Source organism: Miniopterus schreibersii (genome assembly GCF_964146895.1).
Source record: "Miniopterus schreibersii genome assembly, chromosome: 17".
In the NCBI taxonomy this organism is placed as follows: Eukaryota; Metazoa; Chordata; class Mammalia; order Chiroptera; family Miniopteridae; genus Miniopterus; species Miniopterus schreibersii.
In genome coordinates this window covers 43,555,180-43,573,672 of record NC_138117.1, presented here as the reverse complement: position 1 = coordinate 43,573,672, position 18,493 = coordinate 43,555,180, and the positions used below count along the sequence as shown (strand labels likewise).

At 57.1% G+C, this 18,493-nt stretch overlaps 1 protein-coding gene across 5 annotated transcripts in view; it reads left to right on the top strand.

Moving 5' to 3' along the window:
- Positions 1-18,493, top strand: part of ZC3H3 (zinc finger CCCH-type containing 3) — a 67,482-nt gene that overhangs the window by 34,845 nt on the left and 14,144 nt on the right. For all 5 annotated transcript variants that reach the window (XM_081116532.1, XM_081116528.1, XM_081116531.1 and 2 more), the window contains exons 5-9: positions 9,252-9,436; positions 15,328-15,370; positions 15,448-15,609; positions 15,700-15,769; positions 17,845-17,976. In XM_081116532.1, the coding sequence (XP_080972658.1) occupies positions 9,252-9,436; positions 15,328-15,370; positions 15,448-15,609; positions 15,700-15,769; positions 17,845-17,976 (592 nt within the window). The remainder of the gene's footprint in view (positions 1-9,251; positions 9,437-15,327; positions 15,371-15,447; positions 15,610-15,699; positions 15,770-17,844; positions 17,977-18,493) is intronic.

Genomic DNA, 18,493 nt, shown 5'->3' with positions numbered 1-18,493 from the left:
GCCAGCCCTTGGTAGGAGGGGGTCAGGCAGGCATGCACCTCACATAGGCCTGGCTCCTTTTGGGCAAAAGCTGAGGGGATAGGACCATGCAGGGCCCTATAAGACACAGCCACCACCACGGCAAAACCTTAGGGCACGGCGTGGCCTCCCTGTGGGCCAGCAGATAGGCCGGGTGGGATGTTTCCTAACAAGACTAGAACAGAGGTGAGGAACCTTTTTTCTGCCATGGGCCATTTGGATATTTATAATCTCCAAGGGCCATACAAAATTATCAACTTAAAAATTAGCCTGCTGTATTTGGTCAAACATTTAATTAACTCACCTCTAATGTGATGGCTGGAACTGCGGTTGCCTTGGCAGGGCCAGACCAAATGATTTCTCGGGCTGTATGTGGCCCATGGGCTGGACGTTCCCCACCCCTGGACTAGAAGTTCATCCCTTTGGTTTGCCCGGGAGAAGCTTTGACCTGAAAACAGCAAGACTGTTGAGAAGGGAGCCTCAAAAGGTTCCCTTCAGGTTTTCCTTTGGAACTTGTGGAAGATTGCCTTCAGGTTGACCCCGTGTCCCTGGCCACACTTTGCTAGCACCATGGGCTCTTGTGTGACCATGTTGGTACCCCTGGATGTCCCTGGAAATTATGGGCAGGTGAAGCTGAAAATACTGCCTCTGACAAGAAGAAATAAAATGTTCTTGTCACCCAGTGGTACCTGGGTGTCTTACACAGTCCAACACCATTTAAAATACACTTTTATCCTGGTTTTAGAGGTGGTAGCAAAGCAGCATTCAGATAATATCCTATTTAACTCTTTGCATATATCAGCCCACCAGCCTGATCTCACCCCAAAACTTTATTCCCCCTTAGGGTTGGGCCAGAGCTCTGCAGTTGGTGGGGGAGGCGTTGTCCCAGAAGCCTGGGGGCATAGGAAAATGGGCTCCCTCTGTCAGCTATGGGGTCTGGGAGGACTCAGCCACAGAGGACCAAAGCCCAAGGCTCCTGAAAGCAAGTCCTCTCTCAGGCCCTGGCCAGCCTCAGGTAGCCTGGCCACTGCCCCGTCCCAGGATGCATTTCCTGGTGCCATTCCTGGATTCTCTGGCCAGGAGGCCCCCGTGAGGTATGGAGGCACCCAAGGAGGCGCTAGGCCGTGGGGGTTGTCCATCCCCTGCCATGGCTATGGCTCTTTACCCTTACTCCTCTCTCCCGACTCTCCACCTTCCCTATGTACTTGCCTCACCTCACCTGGCCACCGTGTTATTGTGATCTCCTCCACCCCCACCCTTCAGGGGGTTCCTCCCTTTCCATTGTGGGCTCCAACCAGGGTCAGGGTTGCTGAAAGGCTGCCAGAGGGTCTCTCCAGCCACTTTATGTACAGCCCTGGGATATGGTTCAGGAATTGTAGGGATGTCTGAGGGGTGTTTTGTTTAAATGTTTGTCCCCAGGTGGGTGGCAACTGCAGTTGCAGATACCTCTATGTGGGGACAGGCCAACTGACCCCTGCCTGCCCTTCCTCCAGCTACCCTCAGCTGGCAGGGCAATTACCTCAGCCAGTTGGAACCCCGACCCCAGCTCCTGCTAAGCGCGGCTCTGGACCAAACAGAGAGCTAGCAGGCAGGTGCAGAGCGGTTTTATTTTCCTCTGACTTTCCTCGAAGTCAGCAAGGTTTCTGTGGCTGTCCCACCCACTCCCCAGAGTAAGGAGTACCGGTTTAATTTGCGGTTAGATGTCTGTTAAGATTGCGTCCACTTCCCAAGTCAGCACTTAATTGTCAAGGCGCTTGATTTAACAGCGTGGGAGCCTCCACCGGAAAAATGGCTTGAATAAATCACCGCCTGACGCCAGAAAATAGATATAATCTCAGCATTAACTACATTAATAGTAGCAGGAGCCGAATTAAAAAGGCCATAAAGCATAGGCAGGGGAGCATAAATTATGGCCGGGGCACTGTCCCCTCTGTGATCCAGGCTTGCTTGGGGGTGGGGCAAGGGCAGACCGCATCTCCCGATTCCTGTACCCCTTGCGTACCCCTTGCCGGCCAGAGCCCCGCCCACCTCGTCCCAACCCTGCCCCCACCTGAGGGTGTGCTGCGTGGGGCTGGGCAGGGTGTGCATGTGGGTGGCCCTGGCCTGCGCCTCCCTGCCCAGCCCTGCTTGGTCCAGGCCCAGGATGCTGGGGTTGCCTGTGCCCCTCTGCCTCCTGGGCTTCCTGAAGAATTCAACACCTTGCAGCGCTAGCTTCCACCCACCCCGCGCTAGTGTCTACTTGGGGCTGGGCTTTGGCAGAGTGCTTTCCACCCAGACCATCCTTTGCCCAGTAGGTGCCAGCTGCGTGTCATCCACGGCAGTATGTTTCTACCAGTTCTGCCTCCATCTCCTCCCTCCCACAAATGGCCTTTGCCCTCTGTTGTCTGCAGCCTGGAAGACTTCTTGGAGGAGGAGAAGACTTTTGGCCTGTCAGTTAGGTAGACATAACTTGATCACCATTTGGGTCCCACATCGGGCCTGCTGTTGAAATCGCTCCTCTTCATCTTTTTTTTTTTTTTTTTTGTCTACCCCAGTGAGATCCATTCATCCAGGACAGGCCTGTTCTGGTCTGGTGTTCAGGGAGCCCAAGGGCTTCAGAGCCAGGTGAGCGCCTCCTGCAGGGCTGGTTTCCATCTTCTCATATCCCCCTCAGTGTTAACCACCACTGCCAGGAACTTCTCAGCAACTTAGAGAGCAAAGCTCTCCAGTTTAATTTCTTTTTTTTTCTTTTGTGTTTTTTAAAAAAATATATCTTTATTGATTTCAGAGAGAGGAAGGGAGAGGGAGAGAGAGAGAGATAGAAACATCAGTGATTAGAGAGTCATTGGTGGAGGCGACAACCTGGGCATGTGCCCTGACCGGGAATCAAACCTCGATCTCCTGGATCCTAGGTCAGTGCTCATCCGCTGAGCCACGCCCGGTCGGGCCAGTTTAATTTCAGTGTTATTCATATTCTTTTCAAGTTCAACATTTTTTATGCTTACTGTTCACTTGCCTCTGGTATGTTTCTTACATGTTTGCAAGACTCTAGATATTCCGTGTGTCACCCTTTCGTCGTAGACTATTCTTTTTCTTCACCTTCAGTTTTGCCTTTCAGTTTTGTAAGAATTTTTAACAGAATTTTTATTTTTCTGTGTACTTAAATCTGTCACTCTTTTAATGCAGTGTATTGATTTGCTTAGAACAGAGCCCCCCCAGGATTATGTAAGTTCAATTATATTTCCTTTTAGTGCTCTGGCTTCAAGTTTTACATTTAAAATTTTAATCTACTGGGAATTTATTTGGGGACATAGTGTAAGATTAAAGTTCAAATTAAATTTTGTAAAATGGTTACCTGGTTGTCTTAGGACCATTTATTAAATATGGACCATTGTTTAAAAATGCTACTTTTATCATGTGCAAATGCTTGTTCTTGAATTCAGCTTCCTCTTTGATTTCCCTTTGCAAAACTCTCGTGGTTTGTATCTTCAGGGGTCAGTTCTGTGGATTTTTATCTTGTATACACACCACTCTGTCACATACCCCTGGCTTGGACTGCCCTCAGCTGGGCCGCATCCAGGGGCTGGAGCCCCTCATGACACACACATAGGCATGACTATCCTAGGGGGTCACCAGGGAGGTTGAGGTTGGAGAGGTCATACTGCTCCAGGTGGAGGGAGGCACGAGCAGAGCAGATGGTGGCCGTGGCTGTGGGGCTGGAACCTGGCCAGTGCAGCTGAGGGTGGCGGGCATGGGACAGAGCTGGAGAAATGGGGTACAGGCAGCCAAGCCCCTCCACCTGGAGCAGTGGGAAGACACCAGGGCCCAGCAAGGGAGGGGTTGGTCCAGGTGGAGTCAGGTTGGGTGGGCACCTTAGCTAACAGCACAGAGTGTGAGGGCAGAGGCCCAGAGATGGGTCACCAAGCAGATAAAAGGAGGACTCTCAAAGGAGCTCAAGGCACTTGCTGCCAGAGGTCACAGTCACAGGGTTTTTCCAGGAGCCTTGGGCCACCAGGGCTCAGCAGGGTGCTCTCTGGGTTGGGTCCCCGAATCCCTGGTGATAAGAGTCAGAACAGGACACAAGTCATCTGGATGGAGGGCACAGAAGGGGTTGCTATGTGGACAGGTATGCAGGCTGAAGGGGTGGCAGGAAGTCCAGCTTTGACGGTCCAGCCTGAGGGCGTATCCCTAGGTTTCAGGCTGGAATGTGGAGGGAGGGTGGAGGCTCAGCCTGTAGCTGAAGCTGGGTATTGGGGACGATGCCCTGTGGGATCCTCAGGCTGTGCTGTTTTTGGTAGGGCAGGTACAGGACAGGACCAACTTCTGGCACACATCTCCCACAGGGACTGTCACCCAGGATCCAGGTAGCCAGGTATAGCCTGGACCTCCTGAGGTCTTCCCAGAGAACTCTGGGCAGGAGCTGCCTGACTTGTCCATCCAATGGCTTGTCCCCAGTGCGGAGCACCTGCCAGAGAGGGTCCTGGGGGCCAGGGTTCAGATGGGTGGGCTGCCTCAGGAGCTTACATTTCAGGGTCAGGGGGATGGTCAGTTGCAGGGCTGGATGGGGGTGGGGGACAGAGAGACAGAGGATAGAGAGGGAGAGGAGGGGGTGATGGAGAGAGATGGGGCAAGGGAGCAGAGGAGGGGCCAGCCCTGCTCATCAGCTGTCACAGGCTGAGGGGGTCCTGGGCTGACAACCCAACCTGGAGGGTGACACCTGGACACAGTGGATTGAGGGTCCCACCCCAGTCCTGGGCCCCCAGCCCTCTGCCCCTCAAGCTGAACTCTGCACTCCCTAGCAGGGCCATTAAGGCCCAATAATACCTGTTTTTTGCAGCTAACATACAAAACACCAATAGCTTCAGCTGAAATGGATTTTTTTAAAGTGTCATTTTATGGAGAATTTTACTTTCCATCTTGTTGTTTATTAGGCTCTTAAAGGGAAAGCTTGTAATGCATCCATTGATCGAAATACCAATTGAATAGATGTGAGCACATAAAATAGTCCAACCCCTCATGACGGAGCCACAGTGTGTGTGATGGACGCAGCACAATTAGTGTCACCCACCAGCTTGTAGCTGGTCAGGGCATCCAGAGTCATTTTGTTCATTACCTAGGAGAGATGGGGTGTGGGGGAACTCCCTCGGGAAGGAGCGGCACCTGAGAGAGCCTTCAGGTGACCTGCGGGGCCAGCCCCTTCACCCTCCTATTTCACTCTCTGTGCTCAGCCTCCCAAGTCAGTCCCACATTCCCCCAGGCCTCAGCTCCCAGCAGTCAGCCTGCCTCTGCCCCAAGGTGGCAGGAAAGAGCAGGAGGCAGGAGGTGGGCACAGGGTGGGTGGCCCCACCCCCCAGAGCTGGCTATGAGCCACATTCAGGAGTGAGACCAGGTAGCCACAACCACCATGAGGCCTACACTGTCGCCTCGGTCCCCGATCACTGAGCCTCATTTCTCAGGCCCCTGTGGAGTCTGCTCTAGCCACCCCCATGTCACTTCCGCATTCTGGCGGCCCCTCTCACCTCCCATGCTGCTGGCCCTGCGCACCTGAGGAGCTTTGTCTCTCTCCCTCCAGAACCCAGAACCTTCTGTGAGCATCTGCCCTACAGACCACCCTCCATGCCTGGGGGCCCTCCTGAGGTGAAGGGTCCTGTACTGGGCTGGCCTTAAGCTGGAGTGTCTAAGAGGAGTGCAGGGCTGGCTCTGGGCTTGAGCACTTACTTCTCTGACAGGCAGAGTGGGCACAGACTGCACTGGCCCTGGGGCTGGGCTCAGGAGCAGGGGAGGGATGGGGGCAGGGGGCCGTCAGCGTTTCTGTGGAAAGCGCACTTAAGCTGTGTGCAGCCTGTCACGGTGGCGGCTGGGCCTGACCTACTTGGAATTTGCTGTGCAGAGCCGCCTCCCGGCTGCTTCTGCTGACAGTGCACTCCCTGCTCGCCTCAAAGCTTCGCAGAATCGTGCTCCATTTCCTGAAAAATGCTTCCCCGGTTGTTTTCTCTGCTCCCCAGCCAGCCTGCCTGCCTCCTGCCCCGTATCCACTGCCTGGGCATCCTGGTCTGGAGGCTGATGGGTCCTTAGTGACTCATTGACCCTGCCCCAGCCGAGGGGGGTCAGAGGTTGAATTCTATCCAGGAGCACCTGTAGCACTGGGTCTCCCCACATGCAGCCGAGGCCTCAGTCCACCCACCACCACACTTGTGCAAAGGGGTTCACTGCAGGAAAGCAGCACCTCTTGTGTGGGTACAAGGTCTCTGGCCCTGGACGCAGGTCTGTGCTCAGCCTTTGAGCAGCCCCTGGGCCTGATCTTGCCCCCAGGAGGAGGGTCCATGCCCTCTCTGGTCCACAAGAAGTGTACCAGGCTGCGGTTGGGGCTGGGCGCACTGTGCCATGAAATGCCTTGGGAACCTCAGGATTGAATAAGCAGAGCTTGAGTGTCCGGGGTTGGCCTTCAAAGCCCTTGGAGGGTGGGGCAGGCCTGGCACAGTGGGCACTCTTGGCATCTGCCAGAGGTGTGCCCTGCATACCCTACCCTGGTCCCTGGCTTGTCAGGGAAAGCCTTCCTCTGTCTTGCCCAGTTCCTGACCCCTTCCTCTGGGTCTCTTTTCCCTGGTATCTTCCAATTCCACTTCCTGGCATGGCCCCGCCTGGCCCCACCGATGTCCTCACACCTGGGCACGGCAGGTCAGAGGGGCTGCAGTGGGCAGAGCCCTTGGTCAGCAGGATGGCCTCGGGCCAGGAACTTTCCAGCTGCTCCCCATGGAGCAGACACATGGACAGCTTTTTCTTTTAAACCTACTTTTGTGGTATGTGTGTCTTTCTCCCCATTACTACCACTTTCCATTTAAAATGTTATCTCCCCCCACCCATCCTTTGTGCCTCCCCCCAGGGGAGGGGAGCCTAGCCCTCACCCTGGTGTAGTCAAGGTTATGGTGATAAATCCTGGGGCATTGTCACTTCTATTCGGAGTAAATTGGCTGGCCGCTTTTGGGCTGAAGGAAAGATAATTTGCTGTAGTATTTCAAATGGATTAGAAATGGATTTGAAGGGAAAGTTCATGCCTCCCATTACAAAGGCGAGAAAGAGGACCGTCTTAAGGCACGGCTCCCTCCCTGCCCTTCATTATCCACGCTTAATACCTTTCCTATTTTCCAGCGTTAATGAAATTTCCTGGCGGTGTGGGCCCACTGGACGGATGGGAGAAGCCTTTAGATCTGAGGCTCCTGTTGTAGAAAAGGAATTACCAGGCCCGTGGGCGAGGGCAGAAGTGTTCTCCAGGTCCTTGGCCCTGCTATTATCTCATTAATTTTATCCCCTCTTCTCAGTATAGTTCGTTTCCAAAGGCTGTCCTCTCCATTAGGGTAACAATTTACTGGAGTGCTGTGACACCCATGGCAATGTGACGCTACCAGGCGTTTGGGCCGGATGGCTCCAGCCTACCATTCCGGCTCCTGCCTGCTCAGCGCCTGCCCTACCACAGGTCTAAAGTCAGGGACCAGCCAGGGTGAGGGAAGAACACAGGTGGTTCTGTGCACCTGCAGACTAGTCTTGTTTTCCATGGGCAGGTGGGCTCTTCCCTGAGGCCCTGGCCAACCCTCCCCAAGTTCTGTGGGTACGTCCACCTCTCCTCCAAGCAGCCCCATGACACCATGCAGGAATGCAATCTCCCCCAAAGACCCTGGAGGATTGGGATCCTGAGGCTCTCGGGGGCTTGTCAGGCTCGAGTTGGGCCAGCTGTGGTGGCTGCTGGCCTGGGCTCAGCTCTGGGCTGTGGGTATTAGGACTCAGGCCAAGCTATGCCCTGAGAACAGTGGCCACAGCTCCTGCAGAGGGTCCAGAGCCACCTCTGTGCCCCTAGTGTTGATAGGGTTCTGCGGTGAGGGGCTGTGCAGGAGAAGACCCCTACCAGCCCTGCCCTTCTCTCCTCACACCTTGGCCTGGCCTAACGTCTGAGAACAGCCTGGAGGTCTGTCTGCCTCCCCCAGAGGGTGCCCACCCACCCTCGCCCTGCTGCTCAGATGTGCCCTGTGTGGAGCAGCTGGCGTGCATCGGGCAGGGACAGCCTGGGCCATCCCAGGCCCCTGGGTGGGACTTGTTTCCTCCAAGATTGGTGCTTGTGAACTTGAATTTTAATTAAGGGAAACTGGGTTAAGTGCTTTCAGGCGGGTGGCCTCCTGTGCTGCCTGCCTGGTGTTTGTACTTACACTGCAGCTTCGGGTCCCCTGGTGCCAGCTCCCTTGCACACGTTATTTTTCCAGTGGGCCTTTGGAGGCTGTAGGCTGGGGAGAATTACCCCCAGCTTGTAGAGGGAGAGACCGAGGCCCAGTGGGGCCACAGGGCTGCATGGTGGGGGTGGCGGCTGTGCCCAAGAGCAGGGCTACTGAACCCAGCACCTCATTTCTGGGTGAGTGCACCTGGGTGCCTGGGTGCTAGGACACCCTGAGGCCTGCCTGTCCCCACTGTACTTATCAGAGCTTTGTCTAGGGGTACCCCTTCCTGGCCTTGGATGGCCAGGAAAGGGCCTCCTACTGCCTAACGTAGAGTTGAGGGTCCATGTGCAGAAATGTGGGGGCCTCAGCATGAGCGCCCAGGACAGGCTCAGCAAGGCCTGGTCCCCATCCTCACCTCGCCACCTCAGCCTGTTTCCCTGCAGGGCCCGAATGGAGGCTGTCTAGAGGAGGATGTGCACAAAGAGACAGCTTTACTCCTTTGCCCAGACTTTCCAGTGGGGAGCAGGGGGCTCAGTGGTAATAGTATTATGAACAGAGTCTGAGCTGATAAGGAATTAAGCTCAATTTGCATAAACAAATTACTGCTGACATTTGTCCTGAGGGGTGTGCCCCACACCCTTCTGGAGTCATGAGGCTGACTGGTCTTTACACTGGACACCCCCATCCCCTCATCTGTCCATGTGACAGCTGGGGGAGCTGGTCAGGCAGGCAGGACAGTTCCAGGGCCAATGTCAGTGCCACTGAGGGGCCTGGGGCTGATCCCACTGAGGGGACCATGGTGTCTGCAGGGGCGTCTGTAAGTGAGGGTGTCAGGGGCCTCCTCCCAGGGCTCAGGCTGTCATGTCTCAGGAGTGTGCATGTTGGAGGAGGAGGCTTGTTCCCTCCCCGTGATCCTTCAGAAGCTCTTACGGTCCCAGACTGCTTGGTGGGGTTGGGGGCACCACCGCCTGTGCCATGGGGGCAGGGGAACAGAGGTCTCCTGCCTGGGGCTCTGGAGCCTGGCTGACTGGCATCTCCCTGTGTCTGTAGGTCCCCAGTGCTGAATCGCCTGCGCCCTGCCCGAGGGGGTGGAAGAGTCCAGCCCTGCTCTCCTCGGTGGCGGGACAGAGGCCTCCGCTGCATTGGAGGGGTGTTCTACAGGGTGTCGGCCAATAAGCTCTCCAAGACCTACTGCCGGCCCAGTGGCGATGGGGCCAGCAGGCCCCTCCGCGCAGGTGAGGCTCCCTGGTAGTGGGATCAGGAGGTCCCAGCCCTAACTCCCTAGATGCTCCCAGGAGCCCATCTGAATGAGCACTCCCCAAATAGGTCGTGTCCCAGCCAGTGCTCATTCACTCTTCAGTGCCTCAGTCGCTGCCCTGATTTTCAGCTAGGGTGGTAGAGCAGGTTGGGCACCGATAGGGAGGCCCTGTGGGCTCTGTGCCCCCAGGGAAGGCCCCCTCCGGCAGGTGACAGCTCTTACTTGGCTGAGTGGCCCCTGATTTTTACGTGTTTCACACTTGGACAAAGGAGATGAGCCAGGTATGGTAAACAGGGCCAGGTGAGTGAACACCTGGGGCCACGACACCCAGAATCGCATTGGCAACACCTCCCAACTGTGTCAGGAGGCGGCTGCCACCACCACACGGGCCCCTGTGGCCAGGGGAAACAGGCTGAGCAGGAGGAAATGCTTTGGACTTGCTTATTGTACAAATTATCTAGAAAAATATTTTGGTTTCAGTCCAATTTTGCCCTCTTTTTATCTGTCAAAAAAAGGGGCAAGATTGCAGGTGGTGTGGAATTGCAGAGGCCCAGCAACCCCCAGCCCCAGCTCCACCACCCAAAGGAACAAGATGGGGAAGATGCCTGAGTGCCCCCCAAACCCCTCCCCTGCCTTCCACGCTCCCAGGGCATCTGTGGGACTCAGGAGCCTGCTACCCTCTTCTAGGCAGGGAGCATTATGCTCCCCAGGAGAGGCAGTAGGTGCTTGGGAGCCCATGGCTCAGCTCTACCCATATGCCTCAGTTTCCCCATCCTTTTACTCAGGGGAAGAGCAGGTGCAGGGTGCTGGCCAGGCCTCCTCATAGGGCCCTCTCGAGGCTCAGCCCCGCAGATACTGTGCTGGGTCAGAACGGGCCCCTCTACCACTAGCAGGTACCACTCTGGTTGCCTCTGACCCCAGAGCTCAAAGTCCTGTGGCATCCATACTCATAGTACATGGGTCCCCACACACAGCCAGTGGCATCTCAGAAGGCAGGGGTCTCAGACCCTTCTCCGTCCACTGCCTCCTCCTGAATGAAGCAGAGCCCTCCCTGCCTGCTGCTCCCCCTGAGGTGGGCTCCTCCTAGGGTGATGGAGCCACAGAGGGCTGGCTCAGGGGCCGCTCTGCAGGGTGATGTCTGGTTAGCCCCTGTGGTGGCCTCTCTGTGGGTTGACCCGGCTGGCCCCAGTCTCCCCTGGGGCCTCCTTGGCAAAGAGCACACCTGGCACTGGCTGGCCTCACCCTCCTGTTTGTTGTCCTCCCCTGACCCCCACGTTGACCTGGCTGGCTGACAGGACCCAGGCTCTGCTCCCCACCATCCTCACTGGGGCCTGGATGGAGCTCACTGTCCAGCAGACAGGATGCCCTATCTGCTGACATTTCCTTCGCTGGGCACATCATGGGGTCACCATGCCCACCCACGCCAGCCTCAGTGATCTGGGTGCTGCTTACTCAAACCAGGTCTTAGGGACTCCTCCCTGGCCAGACATGACAATGACCACCCTGGGCTCAGGTGTGGTTGTGGTTTAGGGCCATCATGGCCCTGGGTGGGGACCTGCTGCCCACATACCTTGGCTGCATGGGGACCACTTCCACATGGACCCCAATCCCAGGTGGGCTGTGTGGGCCCATGGGGGTGGAGCTGCACCTGCCCCCCGGCTTCTCACATCCCCTCATGTCCCTTCTCATCTGCTGGCATCCATGGCAGAAGAGGTGCTTGGAGGTTGGAAAGGAAGAGGTGGGTTTGCACTCAGGCCTCCTTACAGACAGCTGTGTGGGGCTAGAGCTGCCTGCTGGGCCCTGAGTCCAACCCTAGGGAGAGCCCCAGTTGTTGCCTGGGGGGTGGCAGTAAGAGCAGACGGGAGAGGCCAGAATCAGGGGCCACTGTAGGGGTTCTCCCTTCCTCCCCAGCACAGCTGTCTGTGAGGAGGCGTGAGTGCCAACCCACCTCTTCTCCAGCCTCCAGGCACCTCTCCTGCCATGGAAACCAGAGGATGAGAAGGAACATGTGGGGACATGAGAAGCTGGGGGGCGAGTACAGCTCCACCACTATGGGGCAGATGCCATGCTGAGTTTGCTCTTCTGCAAGTGCTGAGCTCCAGAACCTCCCCTCCCTCCCCTCTTCTCCCACCCCTAGCCTTCGGGCAATAAAGTGAGGACAGGGGTCTGGGGCAGCTGGGTCCCAGGAGGCCTTCTTCCAACAGACCTGCCCCAGCAGGCTATAGCTGCCACCGTGCTGACCAGCCTTGGTAGCTTCTGAGGGGCAGTCCTGGGGGTCAGCTCTCCCAACCTCAGGGCTAGGGCAGAGGGGATGGGGACAGGACAGGACAGAGCCAGAGTCCACTGGGGCTCTACCTTCTACACCAGCACCGATGCCTGGACTCACCGTGAGGAGGGTGAATTGCTGCCCCTGTCGCTGGGTCTGCTGGCCAGTGGCCCACTTAGATGAATAGTGATTAAATAAGTTTTCTCCTCTGGTGTCAGAGGAACTTTGACTTCAGCAAGAAAGTGCAGCCCTCCTTGGACCTCTCTTCTCCTGGCCCCTCCTGGCCTCCAGGGCTTCTCGAGGACTCAGCTCCTGGTGAGGTGTTGGAGCTGTCCCAGGCTTTTGGGAGAAGAGAGTGCAGACCCTCAGGGCCATGGCTTCCTGGGGGCAGTCCTCAGCTTCCCTGAACCCTGGGACCAGGCCCTTCCCTCCCAGGTCCAAGGCCTACTCACCAAAGGGCACAACCCTGAGACCTCGCCCCACATGCTTTGCCCGGAGACCTGGGTGCGTTAGGTGTGGGCTCTGACAGGAGCTCCACTGGGCCTTGCGCATGTCACAGCCCAAGAATCTGTTGGTCGCTGTGATGTAGCAGAAGCCCCAGTCCACCTGCCAGAGCCACCTTGCTCGGCCTGGGCTGCAGGGCTGGCCCCAACACCCCAGAACAAGGCAGACGTGGCATCACTTCCCTGCTGCTATGGCCACCACGTGCCCCTGGGCAGATCTAGGGTCTGTGTGCCTCTTCTCACCTGTGACCTGTAACATGCTGATCCCACTATGGCTGCTGCAAGGTCGCCTCTCTGCAGCCTGCACCCCACTCACTGCCTCTCTCCCTTCCAGATGCCACTTCCTGGGACTCCCTCTGTCACTGGGGCCAGACCAGGGTGTCAGTCTTCTTCCCAAAGGGTTGCACAGTCAGGACAGCAGTCCTCAGACCCAGAGCCCTGTCAGAGCAGAGACACTGCCTGGGCAGGGGACTGACAGTGGGGGTGGAGCTGTGGCTGCCATGTCTATTTTGGGAAGATCCCTGGGAAGTGCAAGTTCTCTCGAAGGTTCAGCACCTCCTGCTCCCAGGTTGGGGGTTTCAGCTGAACTTTTCAGCACCTCTCAGCGCCTTCTCAGCCTCTGTTCAAGCCAGCTACTTTACATGAATTTTTTAACACTGCAAAACATTTGAAAAGGTGCCTCCTGTTCCTGGCAAAACTCCCAAGTGAGCCCCACACTGGCATTTTTTTAAGAGCAAAAAGTGGAAAGGGTAATAAATCTGCCCCTCCCCCCCCGAAGCCAGACCTGGGCACCACAGTCTGACATGTGAACACGTGATGATAGCAGTCCCTGGCAGGAGCAGATGGTGCCACAGCATCTTTGGCAGCATCTTTGACAGCCCAGGAACCACGATCACTGACAGCTATCAAATTGCACTCTGTCACCCACAGGCTGGCAGGTGCATGGTACCACGTGCCACCTGGACCGGCCCCACTGCTGCCCCCAGGACTGATGTCCCCACCCTGGGAACCGTGACTCCACTGTGGCCTGGGGCTGCCCTAAGACAACCCCCTCCCTGCTCGCCCCTCACACCAAGAGCCCCTCTGCCCACCCCCCAGCCTCTTGCACCATAACCAGCCTGGCTGCCATGCAGAGCACTTCCCTCCCATTGGGGGTCCTGCTCTTCAGCCTTGGAGACACACTTTTTTTTTTTTTAGTTATAATTTAATCTTTTTTTTTTTTTTTTTAAATTATTCTTATTGAAAGAATTACAGATGTCTCCCTTTTTCCCCCATTGACCCCCTCTACCCCACACCTACCCTGGCGACACCTTTTGATTTGATTTGATTTGATTGATTGATCGATTTTTAAATATCTTTATTGATTTCAGAGAGAGGGAAGGAGAGGGAGCGAAAGAGATAGAAACATCAATGATGAGACAGTCATTGATTGAGTCCACAACCCGGGCATGTGCCCTGACCGAGAATTGAACCCTGATCGCCTGGATCCTAGGTTGACGCTCAACCGCTGAGCCATGCCCAGCCAGGCTGATTTGATTTATTTTTAAATATTTTTTATTAATTTTCGAGAGAGTAGAAGGGAGAAGGAGGGAGAGAGGGAGAGAAACGTTGATGTGAGAGAAACATGGATTGACTGCCTCCTACATGCCCCCTACCAGGGATCAAGCCCACAGCCCTGAGCATGTGCCCTGACCAGGAAACCAACCAGCAACATTTTGGTGCACGGGACAATGCCGAACCAACTGAGCCACGCTAGCCGGGCTTGGGGACACCCTTTTTTTAAACTTGAAGAGACTGAGGCTCAGAGGGGGCAGACACTGACAGGTGTAGCTTCAGCGGGCAGTGAAGGCCAGGCCTGGAAAGGGCACACAGAGTGCCCAAGGTGAGGTCAGGGCTTAGTGGCCAATAGGATGTTTGAGATCCAGCCTGTGGGAGACAAGGGAGTTTGGGTTTGGACAGGCCTTGTGGCATGTCAAAGCTTGTGTGACCGGATCTGGAGCTCAGGAGCTGGGCAGAGGCAATGGGCCCTGGGAAAGGTCACCCTGGGGAGAGCAAAAGGCAGGAGCAGTCGCCATGTGGTTCTGATGGGGCAGCTCAGGGCCAGGAAGCTTGGGGACGGCCCTTTAAAGCTTGGATGCTTTGTTATTGCCTTAGGTCCCTAGAATTTCTGAGTGATGTCACTTCTGCCTCCTACCACAGGATCCATTTCAGCAGTTGCCTATGGGAAATTGGATCTGGTCTGGGAAGGGCTGTGTGTGTGTGTGTGTGTGTGTGTGTGTGTGTGAGAGAGAGAGAGAGAGAGAGCGCGCGCGCGAGCGAGCTGGGAACTTGGTGGCCATCTGGAGGCTTTTGCCCTGTCCTGCCTTCCTTAGCAAGTGTTCTTGTGTCTAAAAGGCAGGCAGGGGCTTTATATTAGTCTGGACCCGCCTCCTGCAAGGTGAGTTTACACCCACACAGGACAGTACTGCCTTCATCCCTGGTCCCATTCGAACCCCAGCTGCCCTGGCTGTGAGCTTCCCCTGCTGCTTCCTTCCTGTCACTATTGTCCTTTGAGAGCAGCTTCCCTTTGGGCCACCAGGTCCTGGGAGCCAGACATGCTTTCAGGGCCTCTCCAGCATGGTGGACACGGCTCCCTGCCGAGCCTGGGCTCGGGGATGTCAGGCTGTGGCCACATACTTCTCTCTTCCTTTTTATTTCACACCCTTTAAACACATAAGACCGGTCTTGGCTCCTGTGAAGCCAGGGGGCATCTCCAGGACCCACTCAGGTCACGTATCCCTGGGCTCTGCTCCAGGCAGAGTGGGTGGCAGGGAGGCCTGCCCTGAGGTGAGCCCTGGGGCCAGCAACCAGTGTGGCCTTGGGGGAGCGCTTGTCCCTGTGGGACACCTTGGCAGTTTACCTGTAGGGGGCGGGAGGTGGCCCAGCAACTCCCCTCCCTCAGCATCGTGTCCCTGAGGGGCCTGGAAGGGACCCAGCCTGGGGAGGGTGGGGGGGTCTCTTGGAGGGGCAGCAATGCCTGAGCTGCGGGTGGAGCCCCCAAGCTTGTGAGCGGGCAGACCCCAGGGCGATGGCCTGGCCCGACCTGGTCTCTCCCCACAGGCCGGCTGGACCCCGCTAGCAGTTGCAGCCGCTCCCTGGCCAGGTAGGTCCCGGGGCTGTGTGGGGGCGGGCGTGGGCCTGCGCCCCGGGTCTCACCCTCGCTCCCCCCGCTGTCTGCAGCCGGGCCGTGCAGCGCAGCCTGGCCATCGTGAGGCAGGCCCGGCAGAGGCGGCGCCGGACGGAGCAGGAGTACTGCATGTACTACAACCGCTTCGGCCGGTGCAACCGTGGCGAGCGCTGCCCCTACATCCACGACCCAGAGAAGGTGGCCGTGTGCACCAGGTGACCTGCCCGGGGGCCTCTAGGGGGGGCTGGCGTGGGATCTGCCCTGGTCTCACCAGCCCCTTCGAACTCTCTTCACCATTTGCACAGGTTTGTTCGGGGCACGTGCAAGAAGACAGATGGGACCTGCCCCTTCTCCCACCAAGTCTCCAAAGAGAAGGTGAGTGCCAGCTCAGTGGGTGCCTGGGCGTGTTCCTAGCGGATGGTACCCCTGAAGTTTTTCTTGGGCTCGGGACACACAGTCTCTGGTCCCCTGGCATCCGTGAGGAGCTGGGTGTATGACCTGAAGGCTCTGCTCCTCCATCCCCACCTGGCGCTGTTCAGTTCAGCTGTCTCTCACCCTAGCCGACCTGGAGGGTATCCACATGCCACACAGGAGGCCTCCACCCCTGCCTCTTACTGCCAGTAGCCCACAAGTGCCCTTGCTGTGTAGGGTGCAGGCCCAGGATTGGCAAGGGACAGCCATGTGACATGGGTGTGCTGAAAGGCCCATGGACAGGGAGGAGCCCAGCTGGGCCCTCTGGAACCAGGCCCCCACCCCGTGGGTCGAGGTGAATCGACCCCATCATACAGGTTCCCCTGTGGGGGCAGAGCCAGGGCAGGGCTTTTGATCCCAGCATGTGCTGGGAGCTCTGAGGTCGGGAGTTGGTGCTGGCCGGGGAGCCCCTGGGAATGAGGGGTGGGGGCTGTGGCGATGTCAGGGAGGTGGGATCGGGTGGAGGCGGTGCTGCTGCAGCAGCTTTTCTCCTCGAGAAGCTCGGGAAGATCAGCGCTTTTCTTCCTATAGAGCTTTCAAACCCTGTTGTGAGCAGTTTGCAAATTCACGTCGAGTTTCGGGTTCATTAGCTCCAAAGCCGGTGCGCCTTCCGGGCTGTCTAGTGTTGACGCCCGCACCAGCACCCTGAATTAATGTTATTGTTATTTGTGTGGACGTGGTGGGTGCAAACAAGGTTAATTGAAATGAGAACGTAGTTTCCTCGGGATGTGGCTGTGCTGACGGTGAGGAGGAGTCCGTGTGGTGTGGAGTTGGCTTTATTACCCTTTTTATTAGAGCTAATTTGGGCACTAGATCAAAAGCCACATTAAGGGGATTGTCTGCAGCCCCACCACTGCCAGGCCCGCATGCCAGCCCCTCTTCCCTCTGTGCTGCAGTTAAAAGACAATTAGAAATAAACTCACACACGTAAATTGCCTTTTGTTTCTCTGCTCTCTCCCTCCCTCCTCAGCCTCCCCTCCCCTGCCTCCCCCAAGAGAAGTGCCAGTGAGTAGTTATTGGGGACTGACTGGGGGTGCTTACCAACAGGAGGGAGGAGGAGGGCAAACTCCCCTCACCCCCACCCCTGCAGAGTACCCTGGGATGTGTGAGACCGCAGGGTGACCCTGTGTGGGCTTGTGGCCGTTACCATTCCCTGCAGGACAGCAGGGCTACTGAGGGTCCCTCAGAGGAGTGGCCTAGAAAAGTGGCAACTGCAAAGGTCAGGGTGGGTTAGGTCAGAGACCCTCCTGCTGGCTCTCAGGCCTCAGTTTGCCACAGTGGAAAGAAGGTGGACTGTACATCTCTGTGTCCCAGCCTGGGCCAGGGAATGCTAAGGCCACACAGCCCTGCCCAGGCTGCCTGCTCCACAGCCCCCACCAGGTCTCCCCTGGGCCACCTGCCCATGGGCCAGGGTACTGGGGCCAGGCACCCTGCCAGGCCTGCACAGACCTGGGCTGGTCCCAGGCAACTCCCCATCGGCTGAGTTCACTGCCCACACTTGCTAGGGCGGGGTCAGGTCTCCAGCCCAGGACACTGCTAGGTGTCATCACGTCACAGGAAAATCCGCCCATCCTCTGTGGCCCTACAGCCTGGAAACTGGGCAGGCTCAGAGCAGGGAATGGACTCAGGTGGCTGCACATCTGTCCTGAGCCACTCTGCAGGGCCAGCCCCTGCCCTGACTCCATGTCCTCATCTGACCGTGCAGACAGCCCTCACCTGCCCGGGCCCCAGGTGCCCTTGGCTCATGCTGGCCACCCTCCTGCGGGCCGGCACCATGTGTCTATTCCTCCTTCGGGGCAGGTCTTTGGTGAGGGTCTCCAACCACAATCTGTGTGACTCATTCCTGGCCATGGAACACAAAGCAGGATTTGGAGGCCTGGTGTTTTTACCTAAGAAGTGAGGTGCAGATGCCTGGCAGAGGGTCTGGGAGCTGCAGGACTCTGCTTGCCCTCACCACCCACCTCTTCCCTTCCCCACAGATGCCTGTGTGTTCCTACTTTCTGAAGGGGATTTGTAGCAACAGCAACTGTCCTTACAGCCACGTTTATGTGTCCCGGAAGGCAGAGGTCTGCACCGACTTCCTCAAAGGCTACTGCCCACTGGGTGCGAAGGTGAGGGGCGTGGGCAGGTGGCACCCAGCCATGGGCCAGCGGTCTCCTCCACGCCTTCCCTGGAGCCTGCAACCCCGAGGTGGTGCTGGGAGCGAGGGAACCGGGTGGTGAAGGCACTCAAGGTGCTGCAGTTGCCGCCTTTCGTCTCGCCTGTCAGTGTGAGGGCTGACGTGTAGGGTTCTTCACAGCTGAGCAGGCTGGCTCCTTCTCTGTGATGATGTCCTATTGCCTCTTCCTGTTCCCACATGGGCCTGTGGGTGGAGGGCTACGTGAACAAATGGCCCTGGTCTCGGGACCTCGACATGTCTCTTCAGTTCCTGGCACCCTGAGAGTCAGTCTACTCACCTGCCCAGGGGCCTGCTGGCACCCTGTCCTCAACACTTGTGACTGACCACCCTGCCTCAGGAACCTACTGTCTGAGTTGGGGGCTCCCAGGGAAGTGGAGGCCACAGGTACTCAACTGCAGGTGCTGGGCACAGGGCTGGGCACTGGCCAAGGGATCACATGTCAGTGCAGA